Source organism: Sapajus apella, unplaced genomic scaffold, assembly GCF_009761245.1.
Source record: "Sapajus apella isolate SASKATOON/1434 unplaced genomic scaffold, GSC_monkey_1.0 scaffold92, whole genome shotgun sequence".
Taxonomy (NCBI): Eukaryota; Metazoa; Chordata; class Mammalia; order Primates; family Cebidae; genus Sapajus; species Sapajus apella.
In genome coordinates, this window is record NW_022437032.1 from 6,915,529 (window position 1) to 6,938,597 (window position 23,069).

The 23,069-nt window shown below is 48.2% G+C and overlaps 1 protein-coding gene across 3 annotated transcripts in view; it reads right to left on the minus strand.

Annotated features, from left to right (window-relative positions):
* ARFGEF2 (ADP ribosylation factor guanine nucleotide exchange factor 2) overlaps positions 1–532 on the minus strand; it is a 97,206-nt gene extending 96,674 nt beyond the window's left edge. The window contains exon 1 of one of the 3 annotated variants that reach the window (XM_032256045.1): positions 240–360. In XM_032256045.1, coding sequence (XP_032111936.1) covers positions 240–360 — 121 coding nt within the window. Of the gene's footprint in view, positions 1–239 lie in introns of all 3 variants that reach the window. The other 2 variants (XM_032256046.1, XM_032256047.1) reach the window with 2 other exon arrangements.
* Between the last annotated feature and the right edge of the window lie 22,537 nt (positions 533–23,069).

The window sequence follows — 23,069 nt, forward strand, 5'->3', positions numbered from 1 at the left end:
GAACCCTGAGGAATAAGCTCTGGTTGTCACCAACTTACTAGGTGACCTTGGGCCAGTCCCGAGCTGCCCAGGCATCACTTCCCCCGGGGGTATAATAAGGAGAAGGCCGGGAGGGTGGAATTCAGGGTCGGGGGAAGCGGAGGCCAGGAGGCCAGGAGGCCAGGCCGAAGCCGCGTAGGGTAGGGCAACGGCCGGCATGCTGAGGCCAGCGCCGGGCCGGGCGGGGGCGGCTCACCCACCGAGCGCCACCTGGCAGGCCCTGCGCAGCTGGGAGTGCTGGGGCCGCTTCACCTCCTTGTCGGCTAGGATCTTCTCCAGGGCACGGGACACGAACATGCTCTTGGTTTGGCTCTCCTGCATGGCCCCAGCCCGGCGGGGGCTGACAGCCCCGCGGGCAGGCGGCGAGACCGAGGTGGCGAGCGAGGCAGCGGGCACGGCCTCCTGGCCCGCACCTGCCACGTCCGTCCGTGCCGCCCCGTCAGGAAGCGACGCCTCGGCCCCACGGCGCCGCCATGTTGGAGCGCGTCACGTGACCACGTGACTGACGAGGCAGCTACGGCCGCTGGGCGTCCGTCGGCCCCGTGACCCGAAGCGGGGCGGAGCCTACGTCTGCGGGCGGGGCGGAGTCAGGTGGGCGCGAGGCTATTGGCGAGGGTGGAAGGAGGAAGAAGAGAAGGTGGGGAGGGAAGCGGGCGAGGGCGAAGGGTAGAGGGAACCTAGGAGCTAAAGAAAGGTGAAAGGGAGGTGAGGTGGTGATGGAGGTGAGAGGAGGAAAGTGCGGGATAACAGGAGTGAAGAGAAGCACGAGAATGGAGATGACGCGGGTAAGAGGAGAAGGGGAGCGAGAGGATTGGGGAAAAAAGAGAACGGTGACAAGGAGAAATGATAAAAGGGAAAGAGGAGAGGTGAGGGAGCGAGGACTGGAATGAATGGGAGCTGGTGAATGAATGAGAGGTGATGGGGAGTGAGAGACGTCAGGAGGAAGGGGGTGAAAAGAGGAGGGGAGGGCGGGCGCGGCGGCTCACGCCTCTAATCCCAGCGCTTCGGAGGCCGTGGTGGGGGCATCGCTTAAGCCCAGGAGTTCGAGCCCAGCCTGAGCAACATAGAGAGTCCCTTTCAATACAAAATAAAATGTAAAACAATTAACCGGGCCTAGTGGCGCTGCTTGTGGTTCCAGGTACTCAGGAGGCTGAGGTGGAAGGATTACTTGAGCCTGGGAGGTTGAGGCCGCAGTGAGCTGTGATGGCGTCACTGAACTCCAGCCTGGGCCACAGAAGGAGACCCTGTCTCAACGAGAGAAAAGAAAAAAAAAAAAAGGGAGGTGATGTAGTTGTGGAGGAGATGAGGTGGTGTGGGAAGAGGTGAGAGGGAAGCCCAAAAGTAAGAGAAAAAGTGAGGGCAGAGGGAGGGAGGGGGAAAATGAAAAGGAAAGAGAGGTAGACATGAGAAGAGGTGAAAGAGTAGGGGAAAGGGTGAAGGGAGAGGAGGTAGGAAGAGGTGCTATCAGGTGAAGAGTGAAAAAGAAGGAAAAAGATGAAGAGAGGAACAGAAGTTAAAGGGGAAGAGGGAGGAAGGAAAAGAGGAAAGATTTAAAAGGAATGGTGTAGGAAGGAGGTGAAGGGGAGAGAGGTGAGGAAGAATGGAAACATGCTGGGGGAAGGGAAGAGGAAATGGAAGGGGCGGAGGGTAAGGGGAGGTAAAAGCAAGACAGAGAGAGAGAGAGGGAGAGAGGGAAGGTGTGTTTATGTCCACAAGCAGGGTTTCATGACGGCCACTGGCAAGATACACACATCCATGTGCCCTTCCTGTCACAGCAGCAGTGACCTTGCAGTTCAGTGAACTTCTGTTTATTGAGTGCACGACTGTGCATGGTGCCGCCAGGAAGCACTCACCTCCCTCTGGAGTTGATTCTGTTACAAACCTGTGGACCCTCACAGTGCAGTGAACAGGACCTGGGCCTTGGGAGGCAGGGGAAGAAAGCCAGATGGCCAGTGTCACACAGTTTGCAAATGAGTGTTGGAGGACAGATACTCTGGCCCCAAGGCAGCTTCCACTCCATTTCACAGCAAAGATGCTATCACAACAGCCATTATTGGTGTCCCCTGGACCCCTTCACCTGCCTCCCCCAAGGGCAGCTGTGGGCATATGCAAAGAAAGTTGTATTTCTTGGAAACCTCAGAAGCAGAGACATCCCAGGCAGGCATGCTCCAATGCTCAGGTCTCAGTTCAGATGTCTCTGGGAAGCCTCCGATCAGCCTGCCTCAAGGAGCCCTCTCTCTCCCTAACTGATGTTTTCCACAGCATTTTCTGAGCTTTTGTACGTGTTGACTATTTGTTGTTCTCACTAAAGCATAGCAGCAGAGGGGCAGCTGTGTCCCCAGAGCCTGGGTCCTCTGTCATGTTGAATGTTTCATGGACATAAATTCTGTAAGTTCCACTGCTTGTAATGCAATTTTGCAGTCATTCCCAGCAATAGGTAGCGTTTGTTTCTCTACCAGACTGAACCTGGGCTAACCTTGTGACTGGTCTTGACCAATAGAATGCGACAGAAAAGAGGCTGCACAAGTCCCAGCCTGCATCAACAGGCCTGGCTCACTTCTTCCTTTGCTGCCTTGGAATGCTGCACGACACTCGGAAGCAGCTCTGAGCCCAGGGCAGTGGCTCATGCCTGTAATCCCAACATGGGAGGCTGAAACAGGAGGATCACTTGAGCCCAGGTGTTAGAGACCAGCCTGGGCAACATATCAAGACCCCAATGCTACAAAAAAAAATTAAAAAATTAGCTAGGAGTGGGTGATGTCTGCCTGTAGTTCCAGCTACTTGGAGGGCTGAGTGGGAAAATTGCTTGAGCTCAGGAGGTGGAGGCTGTAGTGAGCTGTGACTACGCCACTGCCTTCCAGCCTGGGAGACAGAGCAAAACCCTGCCTCAAACAACAGTAACAACAACAAAATGGTAGTTGCCTCAGAAGAAAGAGCACCTGAAGAGGGAGCCCAGTCGTTCTGGCTCTTCCAGCTGACCCACCAGCTGAATACAGCAGCGTGGATGACTGGCGAGACCAGCAGAAAAACTGCACAGCCAACCCACAGAACAGCAAGAAGACAACAAATCGTTACTGATGCCACTACAATTTGGGGTGTTGCTTGTTACACAGCAATAGATCACTGAGACGCATCTCAGTCCTCATGTGTTGAATGAACGAATGAGTGAGTGAATGAATGCATGAAATTCTCAGAAGAGTACAGTGCAGCAGGCTGGCAGGTAACACATTTTGAGCCACCCCCCCACACACACCCCAGCCAAAGCAAGGCCAGGCTATGTCACTCCCCTACCGAAAATCCAACAGAGGCTCTTTATTGCCCTTGGTATTGAGTCCAAGTTCAGTATCACGCTGTGGCCAACAAGGTGTGATGGGGCCCTGCCATTTTCTCTGACCTCATCTCCCTTCTCCTTTTCTCCTCCTCAGGACTCTCTGCTCCCTCTGGGCTCCTTTTTGTTCCCATCGAGGGCTTGGCTTACACATTTCTGTCCCTCTTAATCAGTGCCTCTCAATGAAGGCAGTACCATCCTCAGGGACATGTTGAAATTTCATTGGGAGGGTATTTTTGTTGTTGTAATAGCGGGAGCAGGAATGCCAAATAACATCCTGCTGAACAATCCTATATAACAATTCTGTGTGTGCCGCACGGCCAGACACGCCTGGAGATGAAAAACTTATTGATAATCTGAACCTAGAACCTAAATCTGCTTTACATATAAAGAAATTTTTGTGTAGTTTTAATAGCACCACATTTTTTAGAAATACATCATTGTAATCCAAGGGGGAAAAATATATATGTATTTTGAGCCAAGGTTTTACTCCATCACCCAGGCTGGAGTGCAGTAGCATGATCATAGCTCATTGCAGCATCAACCTCCTGGGCTCATGGGATCCTCTCACCTCAGTCTCCTAGGTAGCTAAGCTGGGATTACAGGAGCATGCAACACCATGCCCAGCTAATTTGAAAATATGTTTTTGCAGAGATGGGGGTCTCCCTATGTTGTCCCTGCTGGTCTGGAACTGCTGGCTCAAGAAATCCTCCCACCTTTGCCTCCCGAAGTGCTGAGATTACAGATGTGTGCCACCATGCCTGGCTAATTTTTAAATATTTCTTTTGAGACAGAGTCTCACTCTGTTGTCCAGGCTGGAGTGCAGTGGTATGATGACGGCTCACTGCAGCCTCCACCTCTCAGGTTCAAATGATCCTCCAAATTCAGTCTCCAGAGTAGCCGGGACTACAGTGTGTGCCACCATACCTGGTTAATTTTTAAATGTTTTTGTGGACATAAGGTCTCCCTCTGTTGCCCAGGTTGGTCTCAAACCCCTTGTCTCAAGTGTTCCTCCTACTGCCACCTTCCAAAGTGCTGGGTTACAGGACTAAGCTACCACTCCTGGCCAGAAAAAATGTATTTTTTCCGGAAATTTACCAAACATTACTTACCATTTCAAAGCCACATTGCTGTCATTTATATCAGCTATGGTATCTGATTTGCTGCTAAGGCTGGGACTATAGCCGCGTGCCACCATGCCTGGCTAATTTTTTGTATTTTTAGTAGAGACGGGGTTTCACTGTGTTAGCCAGGCTAGTCTTGATCTCCTGACCTTATGATCCATTGACCTCAGTCTCCCTAAGTACTGGTATTAACAGGCGTGAGCACCACACCTGGCCCAAAGCAATTTTTATGACCAGTTCCAAAGTGGCCTACCATGCAGTCTGACCAAGAGTGCTATTTTGGCGACTCAAATACCATGGTAGGTATAAATATGGGTGATGTGGTCTTAAAATGGTGAACAATATTTGGTAAAGTTCTAGACAAAATGCAATTTTCTTTTACACATAGTTGTGTGAGAAGTGAGTGGCTAAGTCCAGCCCACACTCAAGGGGAGAATTATTAGGCTCCATCTTTAAAGGAAACTTGGGTTTCCACAATGCGTTTGCTCACTTATCATCTTGTCTTCCACAGGCACAATGTGAATTCCATGAAGGCAGAGACATTGTCCGTCTTATCCATAGCTCCATGCCCAGAACACATAGTAGGTGCTTAATAAATATTTATGGAATGAATGAATGAATGAATGAATGAATTGAGGTGGCTTGAGTGGAGTTTACAGGATTTCATATTCAATCAGCAGTTATTTGGAGGACCCCTTGTATGTTTCTATACAGTAGGCACAATAATGGCCTTTAAAGATGCCACAGTTGCAGGCAAAACATCCGTATTCCAGCAAGAAAGATGAAGGAACAGTGTCAGGATCCATTGTCCTCTTGTTCCTTAAAAATAGAAACTTCAACTGGGCCTGGTGGCTCATGCCTGTAATCCAAGCAATTTGGGAGGCTGAGGTGGGTAAATCACCTGAGGTCAGGAGTCTGAGACCAGTCTGGCTAATGTGGAGAAACCCTGTCACTACAAAAAATACAAAAATTAGCTGGATGTGGTGGTACGTACCTGTAGTCCCAGCTACTAGGGAGGCTGGGGAAGGAGAATCGCCTGAACCTGGGAGGTGGAGGTTGCGGTGAGCCGAGATCACATCACTGCACTCTGGCCTGCGCAACAGACCGAGACTCTGTCTCAAAACAAGAAAAAGAAACTTCAGTCACGCTTGGCTCACACCTGTAATCCCAGCAATTTGAGAGGCTGAGGCAGGAGGATCATCTGAGCCAGGAGTTTGAGACCAGCTGGGGAATATGGTGAGACCCCCATCACCACAAAAAAATAGAAAAATTAGCTGGGTGTCGTGGAATGCACCTGTGGTTCCAGCTAGTTAGGAGGCTGAGGCAGGAGGTTTGCTTGAGCCTCAGGAGGTTGAAGCTGCAGTCAGCCATGATTGTGCCACTGCATTCTAGCCTGGGCTGACAGAGCCAGACCCTGTCTCTCTTAGAAAAAAAAAAAAAGAAAAGAAAAGAAAAAGAAAAAAAGAAGAAACTTCTAATTTTAGCTGGATACATGACTTCCTGCATTAAGGACCACATTTTTCAACCCCTCTGGCTGTGCCACATTTACTGTTATTTACTCACATAGTAAATTCTGACAGATTGGATGCAATTTACAGGAAGTGCCTTTCTTCTACTTTTTCTTGGTTCTGCTGACTGGAATGCAGGCTTAACAGTTGGGGCTCTGGCAGCAATTTTTTTTTTTTTTTCTGAGACCGAGTCTCACTGTGTCACCCAGGCTGGAGTGCAGTGGCATAATCTTGGCTCACTGCAACCTCTGCCTCCTGGATTCAAGCAATTCTTCTGCCTCAGCTTACAGAGTAGCTGGGACTACAGGTGCATTCCACTACGCCCAGCCAATTTTTCATACACACACACACACACACACACACACACACACACACACACACACACACTTAGCAGAGACGGGGTTTCACTGTTAGCCAGGATGGTGTTGATCTCCTGACCTTGTGATCCGCCCGCCTTGGCCTGCCAAAATGCTGGGATTACAGGCATGAGCCACCACACTCAGCCAAGATTTTTTTTAAAAAACTGTGCCCTCCTGTGGGCACTTCCCTCCCTAGCCTTGCCTGGGGGAGGAACTCTGGCCAGGCCCCTGTCTACTCCGCCCTGGCTGGGCAGTTCTCCTTCTATCTTCTCCAGTCTAGGAGGTGGTCTCTGGGTCTGCCCCCTTTCTGTCTCTTCTCCTTTGCTACTGCAGGTATCTTGTGGCCATACCTCTGTATTTGTCCATCTCTCCTCTATTCGTTCCCTATTTCTCTCTCTGTCCACATTTTTGTGTCCCTGCCCCTGTGGTCTTATGTCTCCCTTTCTCTCTCACTGTTCTCTCTCTCTCTTTCAGTTATGATGGCCAGATTTAAAAAATAAAAATACTTCATTGCAGCACTGTTTACAATAGCAAAGACCTGGAACCAACCCAAATGCCCATCGACGATAGACTGGATAGGGAAAATGTGGCACATGTACACCATGGAATATTATGCAGCCATCAGAAACGATGAGTTTGGGTCCTTTGTAGGGACATGGATGAACCTGGAAACCATCATTCTCAGCAAACTGACAGAAGAGCAGAAGATCAAACACCGCATGTTCTCACTCATAGGCGGGTGTTGAACAATGAGAACACATGGACACAGGGAGGGGAGCACTACACACTGGGGTCAGTTGGGGGGAAATAGGGGAGGGAGGGTGGGGGGTGGGAAGCTGGGGAGAGACAGCAAGGGGAGAGATGCCAGATGTAGGTGATGGGGAGGAAGGCAGCAAATCACACTGCCACGTGTGTTCCTATGCAACAATCTTGCATGTTCTTCACATGTACCCCAAAATGTAAAATGCAATAAAATAAATAAATGGGAAAAAAATAAAAATACAGGATGTTCAGTTAAATTTGAATTTCAGATAAACAACAAATACTTTTAGTATAAGAGGGTCCCATGCAATAATTGGGACACAATCATACTCAAAAGTAGTCACTATTTACCTGCAATTCAAATCTAGCCGGGCACATTGTGTTTTGTCTAGCAATCCTACTCCCAGTTCCCCTCTGCCTAGCAGCTATGCTAAACTACTAGAAAATCAAAAAAAATTTTTTTAAGACAAAGTCTCGCTCTGTCTCTCAGGCTGGAGTACAATGGTGTAATCATAGCTCACTGTAGCCTTGACCTCCCAAGCTTAGGCAATCCTCCCACCTCAGCCTCCTGAGTGGCTGGGACGGCAGGTGTGCACCACCACACTGGCTAGTTTTTAAATTTTTTTATAGGGACAGAGTTTCACCATGTTGCCCAGAGTGGTCTTGAACTCCTGGCCTCAAATGATCTCCCCGCCTTGGCCTCCCAAAGTGCTGGGATTACAGGCGTGAACCACCATGCTCGGGTGCAATCTTTGAAACAGATTCGTCATCAGAGTAACAGAGAGAAGGCACCTGGGTCCCTGACATTCTGGAAAGTCACGACAATTCTGGATGCTTACTTACTGATTTTTACATGAAATAGAAAGAAACGGCCGAGTGTTGTGGCTCACACCTGTAAACCCAGCACTTTGGGGGGCTGGGGCAGGTAGATCACAAGGTCAAGAGATCGAGACCATCCTGGCCAACATGGTGAAAACCCGTCTCTACTAAAAATATAAAAATTAGCTGAGCATGGTGGCACAGACCTGTAGTCCCAGCTACTTGGGAGGCTGAGGCAGAAGAATCGCTTGAACCTGGGAGATGGAGGTTGCAGTGAGCCGAGATCACGCCACTGCACTCCAGCCTGGTGACAGAGTGAGGCTCCGTCTCAAAAAAAAAAAAAGAAAGAAACATCTTTTATTTTAGTTTTCCATTCCTGGCAGCAGAACCTAATCCTGACTAATAAAGTTGGCAACCGGCAGTGTCTGCTCCAACTCCCTGCTTTCCTTTGAGGGATATGTCGCTCCGTGATGTGGTAACACACGCGTCACTTGGGGCCTGTGGCTGTGCCTGCCATCTGCCTGTCCGGCCTGTTTCTTCCCACTGTTCGGAGGCAGTGCTTATACTCCTGGCCATACTGGTGACCTCCAGGCTGCTCCCAGGGTGCCTGTCTCTATGTGTCATTGCTCAAGCTGTCCCCAGCCCCGACCCCCCCCATTTTCCTTGAAATGTGTCTTTTCTTTTGTCTTTATTTTCGAGACTGACTCTTGCTCTGTCGCCCAGGCTGGAGTGCAGTGGTGCAATCTTGGCTTACTGCAACCTCTGCCTCCTGGATTCAAGCGATTCTCCTGTTTCAGCCTCCCAAGGAGCTGGGATTACAGGCACCCGCCACCAAACCTGGCTAATTTTTGTAACTTTTTTTGTTGTCGTTGAGACAGAGTCTCACTCTGTTGCCAGGCTGGAGTGCAGTGGCGCGATCTTGGCGCCCTGCAACCTCCACCTCCTGGGTTCAAATGATTCTCCTGCCTCAGCCTCCCGAGTAGCTGAGACTACAGGCATGTGCCATGAAGCCCAGCTAATTTTTGTATCTTTTTTAGTAGAGACGGGGTTTCACCGTGTTGGCCAGGGTGGTCTCGATCTCTTGACCTTGTGATCCACCCATCTCAGCCTCCCAAAGTGCTGGGATTACAGGCGTGAGCCACCCCATCCAGTCAACTTTTTTATTTTTAGTAGAGATGGGGTTTCGCCATGTTGTCCAGGCTGGTCTCGAACACCTGACTTAAAGTGATCTGCATGCCTCGGCCTCCGAAAGTGCTGGGATTACAGGAGTGAGCCCCCATATACCTGGCCTGAAATGTGTATTTTTCATGTGTACTTTAAGGCAAAACTCAGATGCAACCCCTTCAATTCTGAGGTCAGGGCTAGGAGGGGTGTTCGAGGCAGAAGCATCATTTGGCTGGGCCTCATATGAAGGAGGAGCCTCAAATGTAGACTTTTGAAATTTTCTACAAAGAAGACAGCATGTACGTGTATGCATAATATGTGTGTATTATACGTATATGTGTGTTTTATGTATATAATTTATAACGCAAATTGTATTCTGCTTGTTTGTGTTCTTTGTGTCCAGCTGCACTAAAAAAAATGTGAATTTCTTCAATGTAAATATCTAACACACCACAGTTGTGGGATTTATTTTTGTCCCTGTGTCTTGGTTTGGGCTCCACCAAGAGACAAGCCTATGACAGGACTCCAGTGTGTTTGGAAGGTGATCCCAGGACCCATCAACGGGCATGGGGATGAAGCAGGGAAGGGAAGGGAAGGCAGCTGATGCAGGTGTGACATCAGCCAGTGACCTCTAAGGGTACCAGGGCTCAATCCCACTGGGGATCAGGGGCGCCAGTGTAGACCTGCCTGAGTTACCCCAGCTGAGGGATGAGGAAGCTGGGAGGTTCATTCGCCAGGTTCCTGTCTGTCATTGCATAAGGGCTGCCCTAGGGACATTAAGTCAAACACTGGGTCCTGCACTCAGGCCACCAGCCCCTAGACCCCCAGGGCCAGAACATAGCAGGTGCCCGCAGACAGCAGCTTCCTCCAGCGAGTAGAAGTGAGTGCCCAGGGCAGACAGCTGGGGGCACTGACAGTGTCTGCTACACACTATTTCGGTACTTTATTGGTTTAAAATATGCCAAACTTTAGCCCTGAGTGCTGTCTATGGTTGCAGGTGTGTGTTTAGCCAAGACAGGGCAGACCAGAAGTGCCAAACAGTGGACGCCCTGGGGAAAATCTGACAGGGAAGAACAGACAGCACTGTAAGTTTCTCTGCTTTGTCTCCTAGAGGTGCCCTGGGGTCTGGGCCTCAGGTGCCCGAAGGAGTGTCTGGCCTAATCCCCACCTCAGGCTTCTTTCCCTTCCCAGTTTTACTTCCCCACTCTTCCACTGCTACTTCCTGGAAGCACCCCCAAATAAATCAATTGCACCCAAATCCTTGTCTGAGGATGTGCTTCTGGGGAACCCAACTGTAGTGGACAGAAATCATATTAGACCCCAAAGATTCCCATTTCCTTATCCCTAGGATCTGTGAATACTTGGCCTCACATGGCAAAAAGAACTTTGCAGGTGGGATTAAATGAAGACTCTTGAGATGGGAAGATTATTCTGGATTATCTGGGTGGGCCAAATGTAATTACAGAGGTCCTTATGAGAGGGAGGCAGGGAGGTCAGGGTCAGAGGAGGTATGACGACAGAAGCAGAGGTTGGGGTGTTGCTGTTACTGGCATTTTTTTTTTTTCTTTTTGACATGGGAGCCTTCAGAATGACGTTACCAGCTTTAAAGATTGAGGCAGGGGCCGGGCATGGTGGCTCAGGCCTGTCATCTCAGCATTTTGGGAGTCTGAGGCAGGAGGATGGCTTGAGCCAAGGAATTTGAGACCAGCCTGGACCCTGTCTCTACAAAAAATTAAAAAATTAGTCGGGTAAAAAAAAAAAAAATTAGTAGGGTGTGGTGGCACACACCGGTGGTTCCAGCTGCACAGAAGGCTGAGGTGGGAGGATTGCCTGATCCCAGGAGGTTGAGGCTGCAGTGAGCAGTGATTACACCACTGCACTTCTGCATAGTCTAAAAAAAACAAAAGATACCGGGTAGCCAAGAAGTATGACACATGTCCCCCACAGGTAACCTTTAGATAAGCCACAGAGAGAAGGAGTGCCCTTCCAGGTGAAAGGAATGGCATGTGTGAAGGCATGGGAGCTAGACTGGCCAGGAAGTCTGTTGGGACTATAGGCTTTTCTTACATAGAAAATGAAGCAGGAAAATGAGGGAATCCAGGATCAGGGAAGTGCTGGTGGCCGTTGGAGACAAATGGGGTGGAGGGGTTTAAAAAAACTGTAGGAGGCTGGGTGCAGTGGCTCACACCTGTAATCCCAGCAGTTTGGGAGGCCGAAGCAGGAGGATCACCTAAAGTCAGGAGTTCAAGACCAGCCTGGCTAACATGGTGAAACCCCATCTCTACTAAAAATTCAAAAAAATTTAGCTGGGTGTGGTGGCTCGTGCCTGTAGTCCCAGCTACTTGGGAGGCTGAGGCAGGAGAATTGCTTGAACCTGGGAAGCGGAGGTTGCAGTGAGCCAAGTTCGTGCCACTGCTTCCAGCCTGAGTGACAGAGTGAGACACCATATTTTCCCCATTGAACAGAAGAGAAAACTGAGGTTACTTGTCCAAGGTCACATGGCTGGTTCACATGAGAGGTGGGATTTGAGACCAGGCTTTCAGGCTCCAGCAGCTGAACTGGTAGTATTGGATGCTGTAATCTAAGACGTGACAGCTTAGTGCAGCACTAAGTGACCCTCTGGTGAATAGGCAAAGAAAAACTGGAGTTTAAAAAACCACAGAGGAGAGGTGTGAGCTGGGTGTTGAAGGATGCTTCGCCCTAAACTAGACAGGAGGAGAGGAGAGGGGGATATTTCCTCTGATCTAATCACTGTGTAATTCTTCAGCCCTGTCCTAGGCCTCAGGGACACTGCCAAGGCAAAATACCCGAGTCTTTACCCTCATCAAGCTGAATTTGTAGTGTGGGAAACAGATCATAAACACACAAACAAACGTGGTGGTGGTTAAAGCTTTATTGTATCATATGTTCAGTTTTATCAGGACTTAGTTGTTGTGGCTGTTTTGAAATAAAGTCCACAAATTCATTGACACTCTTTCCATTGGAAGGTGAGGTCTACATCCCCACCCCTTGAAGCTGGTTGGGCTTTCGAGAGTGTTACAGACCAATGGAATAAGGCGGAAGGGATGCTGGGTAGGCAGGACGCGGCAGCTCACACCTGTAATCCCAGTGCTTTTCAAGGCAGAGGTGGGATGACTGCTTGATTCCAGGAGTTTGAGGCCTCAGTGAGCTCTATCACCCACTGCACTACAGCTTGGGTGACAGAGAAAGACATAATCTTAAAAAAAAAAAAGGAGACTGAAAGAAAATCACCCTGCTAGATGGATCTACGAGAGAAGCTACTCAAAGCAAGGCTTCCCCTGAGGAAGCCTCTGTCGTTTTCTGGCTGAGAGGGGATGTGGCATGAACCAGGGCTGCTGCAGTAGATGTGGTAAAAAGCAGGCAGATTCAAGACAAATTTAGAGGCTGGGGCGCAGTGGCTCATGCCTATAATCCCAGCACTTTGGGAGGCTGAGGCAGGCGGATCACCTGAGGTCAGGAGCTTGAGACCAGCCTGGCCAACATGGCGAAACTCTGTCTCTACTAAAAATACAAAAGTTAGCCAGGTATGGTGGCACATGCCTGTAATCTCAGCTACTCAGGAGGCCAAGGCAGAAGAATCGCTTGAACCCGGGAGGTGGAGGTTGCAGTGAGCTGAGATCCCACCATTGCACTCCAACCCGGGTGACAGAGTAAGACTCCGTCTCAGGAAAAAAAAGACAAATTTAGACAGTTAGGGTCATAGGCCTCAGGAACTGCCTGAATGTGAGGATGAGGGAGGGTAGGGTGTCTAAGGTGACCCCGAGCTTTCTTAATCGGGGAACAAGATGGGTGTTCAGGCCATTTACCAAGACAGAGAACAAGGAAAAGCTGGTTTCAGAAGAAGCATGTTAAAGATTCTTACTCCAAGATTACACCTTCCAATGAACATTCCATTAAGCAATGCTAGCTTCTGAAACACCTCTTAGAATATCTTTTTTCCTAAAAAGGAAAGCTTTTGCCCCCCCCACCAATGCAATTTCTATGTTGGCCACTAGAGAGCACCAATGCCTGAGCAGTTCAGCTAGACTCACCACCTGGTCCTATTTTACTCTTAAAAAAAAAAAAAAAGAAAAGTCTAGGGAAAGGTTTTGACTTCATCATCTTGCCTCAGAATCATTCTCATGAGCTTCCCAGGCACTGGATGAAATCTGATAGCTATGCCATGTGTGAAAAAGGTTTGGCTTATTAGATCCCTCAGTGCTAATCAGGAAAAAATCTCTTCCCTCACCAGTTTTCCATGTGTGCCTGAGCCGCCTCACCAAGTCCAGGGGACTTTTCCTGATTTATTTTGCATTGCTAGCCTTAGGTGAAACCCAGCACATTTTGCTTCTGATACATTTCCACTGCTGCCTCGTTTTCCCCACTGTCACCCGTGAGCTCTGTGCTTCCCTCTCATTGCTGTGCTTCCAGCCCAGGGGAACTTGCTCCTTCAGCTGCCCCTTGGAAAAGTACAGAAGGTAGTCCATTCCTAGAAGTGATTTCAGCCCCATTGCCTCCCAATCCCACGCCTCGCATTCTCCAAGGGCATTCAGGAGCTTCTGGGGAGGGAGGGTATCAGAGCCTCACAGACCAAAACCTGGTGTGTAGGTATTTCTTTTCCTTTCTTTCTTTTTTTTTTTTTTTTTTTTTTTGAGATGGAGTCTTGCTCTGTCGCCTAGGCAGGAGTGCAGTGGTGTGATCACGGCTCACTGCAGCCGCCACCTCTCGGGTTCAAGCGATTCTCCTGCCTCAGCCTCCCCAGTTGCTGGGACTATAGGTGCCCATCACCACACCCAGCTAATTTTTTTGTTATTTTTAGTAGAGATGGGGTTTTGCCATGTCGGCCAGGCTGGTGTCAAACCCCTGACCTGAGCTGATCCATCCACCTCCGTCTTTCAAAGTGCTGGGATTACCAGTGTGAGCCACCGCGCCCGGCCTGCCCTAGGTATTTCTTTTTGTTGTTCTTCAAGATGACTGTAGGACCCCTGATCTCCTAGGGGGCCACTGTTTCCCCTCTAAACCTGTTCCTATGGCAGGAGCTTTATGGCCAACTCCGAAGCCGGATCCCATCAAGGGTGATGGTTCCCAGAATCCGCTGGGTCCAGGGGCAGAAGGGAGCAAGCCTACCCACTGTTGTCATTAATGCCTCAACTGGAAGTCATTATTTGGCAGTAGAATCTCTTTGTTCCTGAAGGTACCAAGGCTGTAGGAATTGTAGATTCTCTCTCTTCTCGTAAACCTTATCTCCCAGACTTGTGGGTGCGTAGAATCCATCTCGGCCTACTCAGATCATTGCTACTCACCTGGTTTTCCCATGATCAAAACTAATTTCTTTCTTTTTTTTTTTTTGACATTGAATCTTACTCTGTCACTCAGGCTGGAGTGTAGTGGCCTGATCTCAGCTCACCGCAACCTCTGCCTCCCAGGTTCAAACGATTCTCCTGCCTCAGCCTCCTGAGTAGCTGGGATTACAGGTGTGCTCCACCACACCTGGCTGATTTTTGTATATTTAGTAGAGATGGGGTCTTTCTATGTTGCCCAGCCTGGTCTTGAACTCCTGATCTCACGTGATCTGCCAGCCTTGGCCTCCCAAAGTGCTGGGATTGCAGATGTGAGCCACAGTGCCTGGCCAATCAGACCTAATTTCTGTCTCAGGTTTTTCTTGTTGCTTGTGCCTCGATTAAGGCAGTTATCCTGGGTTTTCACTCTTATCAGGGCCTGAAAACCTCCTTTGGGTAAAACATATCCCAGAATTCCTTAGAGCTGGGATATCTGACGTCCTCTGACTGCACGCAGACACACACACGCTCCTTCAACACCCTCCAACCTGGCTAGACTGTAGATGGTAAGGAGGTCATTTGCTTGTTTATTTATCAAGTCCTGGTACTTTGGGGGAATGCACAGCCATGCAGTGAAATTTTCATGAAATTAAACTTAACTACCGTTTCTGCTAATATGTTAATCTCCTTGGCTTTTTGGGGATAGTGATGTTGGTGGTTAAAATGTTCTTTTACTGAGAAGTAATGGAAAAAATATTTCTTTAATTTTATTTTATCCTGAAGTCTTTAGTTGGCAATATAAAAAGTAGAGGCTGGGTGTGGTGGCTCATGCCTGTAATCCCAGCACTTTGGGAGGCCGAGGCAGGCGGATCACTTGAGGTTGGGAGTTTGAGACCAGCTTGACCAACATGGAGAAACCCCAACTCTACAAAAAATGCAAAATTAGCTGGGCATGGTGGTGCCTGCCTGTAATCCCAGCTACTTGAGAGGCAGAAGCAGGAGAATCACATGAACCTGGGAGGCAGAGGTTGCAGTGAGCCAAGATTGTGCATTGGACTCCAGCCTGGGCAACAAAAGTGAAACTCTGTCTCAAAAAATAAAAGAAGGAAAAAAAAAAGAAAGAAAGAGAGAAAGAAAGAAAAATTTAAAAAAAAGAATGAAGGAGAGGAAGGAAGAGGAAGAGGAAGAGGGAGAGAGAACGGAAGTGTTGCTTTATTGCCCAGGCTAGAATGCAGTCTAAAAATGGGTATTGAAAACCTCTTTTTAAATTTTATTTATTTATTTATTTATTTTTTGAGACGGAGTTTCACTCATGTTACCCAGGCTGGAGTGCAATGGCGCGATCTCGGCTCACCGCAACCTCCGCCTCCTGGGTTCAGGCAATTCTCCTGCCTCACTCAGCCTCCTGAGTCGCTGGGATTACAGGCACGCACCACCATGCCCAGCTAATTTTTTGTATTTTTAGTAGAGACGGGGTTTCACTATGTTGACCAGGATGGTCTCGATCTCTTGACCTCGTGATCCACCCACCTCGGCCTCCCAAAGTGCTGGGATTACAGGCTTGAGCCACCTCGCCCGGCCTGAAAACCTCTTTTATACCAATAATTGTGCTTAATAATGGAGACAGGAAAAAATGAGGGAAGAAAATAACGATCAGCCAACCAATATTTCATTTAAATCTGTAAGTAGGTGTGATGTGGTACTGATAAGAGTGTACATTTTGTGTAGTTAAAGTGGAGAGTTCTATAAATGTTAATTAAGTTTACTTGTTCCGGATCTGAGTTCAAATCCTGAGTATCGTTGTTAATTTTCTGTCTCATTGATCTGTCTAATATTGATGTTGAAGTCTCCCACTGTTATTGTGTGGGAGTCTAAGTCTCTTTATAAGTCTTATGTATCTGGGTGTTTGTGTATTGGGTGCGTATAAATTTAGGATCGTTAGCTCTTCTTGTTGCATTGATCCTTTTACCATTATGTAATGTCTTTCTTTGCCTCTTTTGATCTTTGTTGCTTTAAAGTCTATTTTATCAGAGGTGAGAATTGCAACTCCTGCTTTTTATTTATTTATTTATTTATTTTTGCTCTCCATTGGTTGGTGAATCTTTCTCCATCCCTTTGTTTTGAGTCTTTGTGTATCCTTGCATGTGAGATGAGTCTGGATGCAGCATAACGATGGGTTTTGGCTGTGTCTTTTGATTGAGGGATTTAGTCGATTTAAATTTAGGATTAATAATAATATATGTGAGTTTAATACTGCCATTTGATGTTAGCTGGCTGTTTTGCCCATTAGTTGATGTAAATTCTTCATTATGTTGATGCTCTTTACTTTTTGGTATATTTTTGGAAAGGCTGATACTGATTGTTCCTTTCTATGTGTAATGGTTCTTTCAGAAGCTCTTGTAAAGTAGGCCTGGTGGTGATGAAATCTCTGAGTGCTTGCTTGTTCACAAAAGATTTTATTTTTCCTTCGCTTATGAAGCTTAGTTTGGCTGGATATGAAATTCTGGGTTGAAAGTTCTTTTCTTTAAGGATGTTGAATACTGGCCCCCACTCTCTTCTGGCTTGTAGGGTTTCTGCTGAGAGATCTGCTGTGAGTCTGATGGGCTTCCCTTTATGGGTAACCTGACCTTTCTCTCTGGCTGCCCTGAGTATTTTCTCCTTCATTTCAACCCTGGTGAATCTGACGATTAGGTATCTTGAGGTTGGTCTTCTTGAGGAATATATTTGTGGTGTTCTCTGTATTACCTGGAGTTGAATATTGTCCTGCCTTGCTAGGTTGGGAAATTTTTCCTGAATAATATCCTGAAGTGTATTTTCCAGCTTGGATTGATTCTCTTCGTCACATTCAGGTACACCTATCAAACGTAGATTAGGTCTTTTCACATAGTCCCATATTTCTTGGAGACTTTGCTCAGTAAAAAAATAAAATGGGCTGGGGATGGTGGCTCATGTCTGTAATCCCAGTACTTTGGGGGTACCCAGGCTGGAGCATCTCTTGAGGCCAGGAATTTGAGACAAGTCTGGGAAACATAGTGAAATCTTGTCTCTACAATAAACAAACAATTAACTGGGCATGGTGGCGCATACCTGCTGCCCCAGCTACTTGGGAGGCTGAGGTGGAAGGATCACTTGAGCTCAGGAAGTCGAGGCTGCAATGAGCTATGATTGTGCCACTGCATTCTAGCCCAGGTGACAGAGTGAGGCCCTACCACACACACACACACAAAAAAAAAAATCAAAAAAAAAAAAAAAGAGAGAGAGAAAGAAAGAAAAAAAAGAAAATAAAACATCACACATTGCTCATGCGTTCTAAGGGACTGAATTTTTTCTAGTGGGCCTACCACCCAGCTGTCCCCACTGTCCTGTTTCCCTTGTTGACCGTAAGCCTGACATGGCTGTTGTGTCTGCAGAGCATGTGAAGCCCACTGTGGTTTGGTGGTGTGGCTTATGAGTTTCTGGATGTGTCACTGAGCAGGGCAGGAGGTTCCCCATTTTGGAAACACTCTGGAGCTTTTACTAGACCTTGATCTTCTTGGGGGTAAAGTCTGTGTGTTCTTCACTGTGTGGATCCCAGTACTGCACTGCACCGAATCAGGCATTCATTCGTTTATTCATTCATTCAACTCAAGAACTATTTATTGAACAGCTACTATGTGCCAGAAAATTGCGCTACATGCCGGAGACACAGCCATAAAGCAAACAGGCAACCTGCTCTCAGGGAACTTAGACTCTGGAAATGCAGCGCATCTCAACTGGAGGCTATGTTGCCCAGCAGAGGACATCGGACAATGTCTAGGAGATGATTATGGTTGTCATGACTGGGGTTGGGGGGGTGCCACCAGCATCTAGGGTTAGAGGTCAGGGGTGTTGCTAAATATCCTACAATCCAAAGGACAGCCCCCACAACAAAGAATTATTACGTTCTATCCAAACTGTCAGTAGTGCCAAGATAGAGAAACCCTGCACGGCATTATTGCCAGTGAGTGGTTGTAGGATTTCATCGAACTGAAACTGCAGCTTTGGGCAAAATTGCACAAGGTGGTTTGCCTAAGGCGTGTTGCCCAAGGCGTGTTGACTTTTGTCCTCGATTCCTTTTTCCCTGTTCTTTGAGGTTGGTGGAGTCTGTGAAAGTACTGTACTCTTCACCCAAAAGCTCTTCTCAGCCCCCTTTCCCCTTGCCTTTTGCTGTTTTTAGAGGCTGGCAAGATAAAGCCTCCACCTTCTCAAAGGTGCTGGAAGCTGGGAATGAGCACAGAGTTCCGGCTGATGAGTTGAAGGCAGAGTTGCTGAGTGGGGCCATCAGAAAAGCTTCTGGAAGATTTTTTCTCCCCTGGCTGCCTTCCAGACTTTCAGTCCTTTAGAGCCGGACATCCTCTGGCCACAGGGATTGGGAATAGACACCTGACCCAAGTTGTTCCCATGAGACTCAAATCCTGCAGGAATATTCAGAAAAGGGGAGGAGCTACAATTGCCATGCTTGGGGCATTAGCCTGTGAGTGAGGTTAACCCAGAGCAAAACAGAGCCAAGGCATGGAACGAATGGGTTCTGATGGTATTGAGTGCCTGGATTTAGCCATGCCTGAAGCTATCCCAGTCCCAGATTTTTTCAGGCCTATTAGCCAACAGGTTCTTTTCTGGCTAGTTTGTGTTAGCTCAGTTAACAGGTATGTGTCAGTTACTGTTTTAGGTGCCGGGGCTACTCCAGTGAGCAAGTCCTCATCTCTTCCTTGTACTCCAGTGCAGGCAGACAGACAATGTAACATGTACAGCATGGTAGGAGGAGATGAGCACTCTAGAGAAAAGTAAAGCAGAGAATGGGGTAGAGGCTGGGCACGATGGCTCATGCCTGTAATCCCAGCACTTTGGGAGGCTGAGGTGGGCAGATTACATAAGGCCAGAAGTTTGAGACCAGCCTGGCCAATATGGCAAAACCCAGTCTCTACTAAAAACACAAAAATGCCAGGCACAGTGGCTCACGCTTGTAATCCCAGAACTTTGGGAGGCCAAGGTGAGTGGTTCACCTGAGGTCTGAAGTTCAAGACCAGCCTGACCAACATGGTGAAACCCTGTCTCTACTAAAAATACAAAATTATCTGGGTGTGGTGGCAAATGTCTATAATCCCAGCTACTTGGGAGGCTGAAGCAGGAGAATCACTTGGACCCAGGAGGTGGAGGTTGCCATGAGTCAAGATCGCGCCGTTGCACTCCAGCCTGGGCAACAAGAACAAAACACTGTCTAAAAATCAATCAATAAATAAAATAAAAATACAAAAATTAGCTAAGCATGGTGGCGCGTGCCTGTCGTCCCAGTTACTCTGGCAGCTGAGGCATGAAAATTGCTTGAACCAGGAAGGTGGAGGTGGCAGTGAGCCGAGATTGTGCCACTGCACTCCAGCCCGGGCAACAGAGCGAGACTTTGTTTCAACAAAAAGGAAGAAGAAGAAAGGGGTAGGAAGTGTTGGGGGAATCCTGTTAAGTAGGTTGGCAAGGGAAGTCTCACTGAGAAAATAATGGAAGGAGGTAAAGGGAGTTGGTGTGGGAAGAGCATTCCGGCCGAAGGAACAGAAAGTCTAAGGGCCCTGCAGTGAGAGTGTGACGGAGCATTTTGAAGAAATAGCCAGGAGGCCCGTGTGGCTGGAACAAAGGGGACCAGGTGAAAGTGGGAGCAGGTGAAGACAGAGAGGCACGGGCAGGGGACAGTTTCTGTAGCACGCCGTGGGCCACTGTGGGGACTTTGGCTGTTCTCTGGGTGAGCTGGGAGCTGTGGAAGGCTCTGAGTAGAGAAAGCTCTGACCTGAGGTTAGGTGGTAACAGGATCCCTCAGGCAATGCGGGAGAATAGGCTGTGGGGGCAGGGGTGGGGCAGAAATACCAGGGAGAAGGTGATTGCTGGAGTCCAGGTGAGACACGGGATGACCTGGCCCTGCAGCAGGGCAGAGGTGGACGAGGTGAGGGGTGACTGGATCCTGAGTTCATTTGTTTTTAAGTGACAATATCTCACTCTGTTGCCCAGGGTGGTGCACTGTAGTGTGATCGTAGTTCACGGCAACCTCAAACCCCTGGGCTCCAGTGGTCCTCCCACCTCAGCCTCCCAAGTAGCCAGGATTACAGGCATGCACTACCATGCCCAGCTAATTTTTTTTTTTTTTTTTTGAGATGAGTCTTTCTCTTGTCACCCAGGCTGGAGGGCAATGGCATGATCTTGGCTCACTGCAACCGCTGCCTCCCCAGTTCAAGCCTCCCGAGTAGCTGGGATTAGGTGCCCACCACCACACCTGACTAGTTTTGTATTTTTACTAGAGACGGGGGTTTCACCATGTTGGCCAGGCTGGTCTTGAGCTCCCTACTTCAAGGGATCTGCCCACCTGGCGTCCCAAAATGCTGAGATTACAGGTGTGAGCCACCATGCCCAGCCCGACTAATTTAATAAACTGTTTTGTAGTATCTACTATGTTGCCAGCCTGGTCTCCAACTCCTGGCCTCAGGGGATTCTTCTGCCTCGGCCTTCCAAAGGGCTGAGATTATAGACATTTTGTGTGTGTGTGTGTGTGTGTGTGTGTGTGTGTGTGTGTGTGTGTGTGTGTGTGTTGTTGTTGTTGTTAAGAGCCAGAGTCTCACTCTGTCGCTCAGGCTGGAGTGTAGTGGCACAATCATGGCTCACTGTAGCCTCGAACTCCTGGGATCAAGCAATCCTCAGATCTTGGGTACATTTTGAAGACAGAGCCAACAGGATTTGCTGATGGATTGGATGTAGAGTGTGAGAAAAAAAAGAAGAATCCAGGGTGACTGGATTCAAGGTTTTGGCTAGCACAAGGGAAAAAATGAAGGTGCCATTTACTGAGATGGGGAGGCTATGGGAGGAGCACATTGGTGGGAGTGATCCCAGTCTCCACTTTGGACAGGTGGGGATGTCAGCGGGCAGTTGGATGTACAAGGGGAGTCTGAAGTTCACTCAAGAGGCAGGGATATAAATTTGGAGTCATCAGCATATACAGAGATTCTCAAAGTCAGAGCCCACATGGGATCCCTGGGGAGTAGGCGTGGGTAGACTAGAGAACAGCGCCTGGACTGGGAACCCCTGAGGCACTTCACATCTGGCAGGTGGAGAGGAGGAGGAAGAGCCAGGAAAGGAAGCTGAGAAGTAGCGGACGAAGCAGGAGGAAACAACCACATGTGTATGGCGTGTCCTGGGAGCTAAGAAAGAAAATCGTTTCAGGAGGGAAGAAGCTAAACTTACCATGGGATTCACTAATTTCACCCCTAGGTGAGAAAATCTGTGTCCACGCAAAGGTCATCTGTGAATGTTCGTAGAAGCATTATTCACAATGACGAAAATGTGGAGACAACTCAAATGTCCATCAGTGGATAAATGCATAAGTGAATGTGGTCTAGTTCTGCAATGGAATATGATTCAGGCACAAAGGAATGAAGTATGACACAGGCTGTAACCTGGGTGAGTCTCAAAAGTGTTGTGGTGAATGGAAGAAGCTAGACTCAAAGGACAAGTAATACACGATTCTACTTTTTGAAATATTTAGAATCTGCACATTCATTGAGACGGAAAGTAGATTAGAGGTTACCAGAGTCTGGAGCAGATGGGGTGGGAAGAATTGGAAGTTTTGCTTAGTCAATGCAGAATTTCTTTTCTTTTTTTTTTTTCTTTTTTTTTCAGATGGAGACTCACTCTGTCCCTCAGGCTGGAGTGCAGTGGCGTGATCTCAGCTCACTGCAACCTCCACCTCCCAGGTTCAAGTGATTCTCCTGCCTCAGCCTCCCGAGTAGCTGGGACTACAGGTACACACTCCAACGCCTGACTAATTTTTCAATTCTTTGTAGAGATGGAGTCTTGTTATATTGCCCAAGCTAATCTCGAACTCCTGGGCTCAAGTGATCCTCCTACCTTGGCCTCCCAAGTAGCTGGGATTACAGGTGCGAGCCGCCATGCTTGGCTTGGATGCAAATTTTCAATTTGAGGAAACAAGAGTTCTGGAGATGGATGTTGGTGGTAGCTGTACAACAATGCAAATGTGCTTAATGCTTCTGAACTGTACACTTAATACCACTGCTTAAAATGGTAAACTATACGGTATGTATATTTTACCACTTTTTGAAAAAGGAGAGAGTGAGCAACTGCGTCACATGCTGCTGAGGGGTCCAGGATGGATGAGGACTTTGAAGTGACCATGGGATGGAGCCACATGCAGGATAGGGGTGAGTAAGAAGAGAAATCTGAGATATAGACTCTTTGAGGAGTTTTCCTGTAAAGAGAAGGAAAGAGGTGGAGTTATAGCTGGAGTTGAGGTCAAGAGAAATTTTTTCACATAAAGATGAGAGAAAGGCTGAGTGCAGTGGCTCAGGTCTGTAATCCCAGCACTTTGACAGGCCAAGGTGGGTGGAGCACTTGAGGCCAGGAGTTCAAGACCAGCCTGGACAACATGGTGAAACCCCATCTCTACTAAAAATATAAAAATTGGCTAGGCACGGTGGCTCATACCTGTAATTCCAACACTTTGGGAGGCTGAGGTTGGTAGATCACAAGGTCAGGAGTTCAAGACCAGCCTGGCCAACATGGTGGAACCCCGTCTCTACTAAAAAGACAAAAATTAGCTGGGCATGGTGGCACATGCTTGTAATTCCAGCTACTTGGGAGGCTGAGGCAGGAGAATTGCTTGAACCAGGACCCAAGAG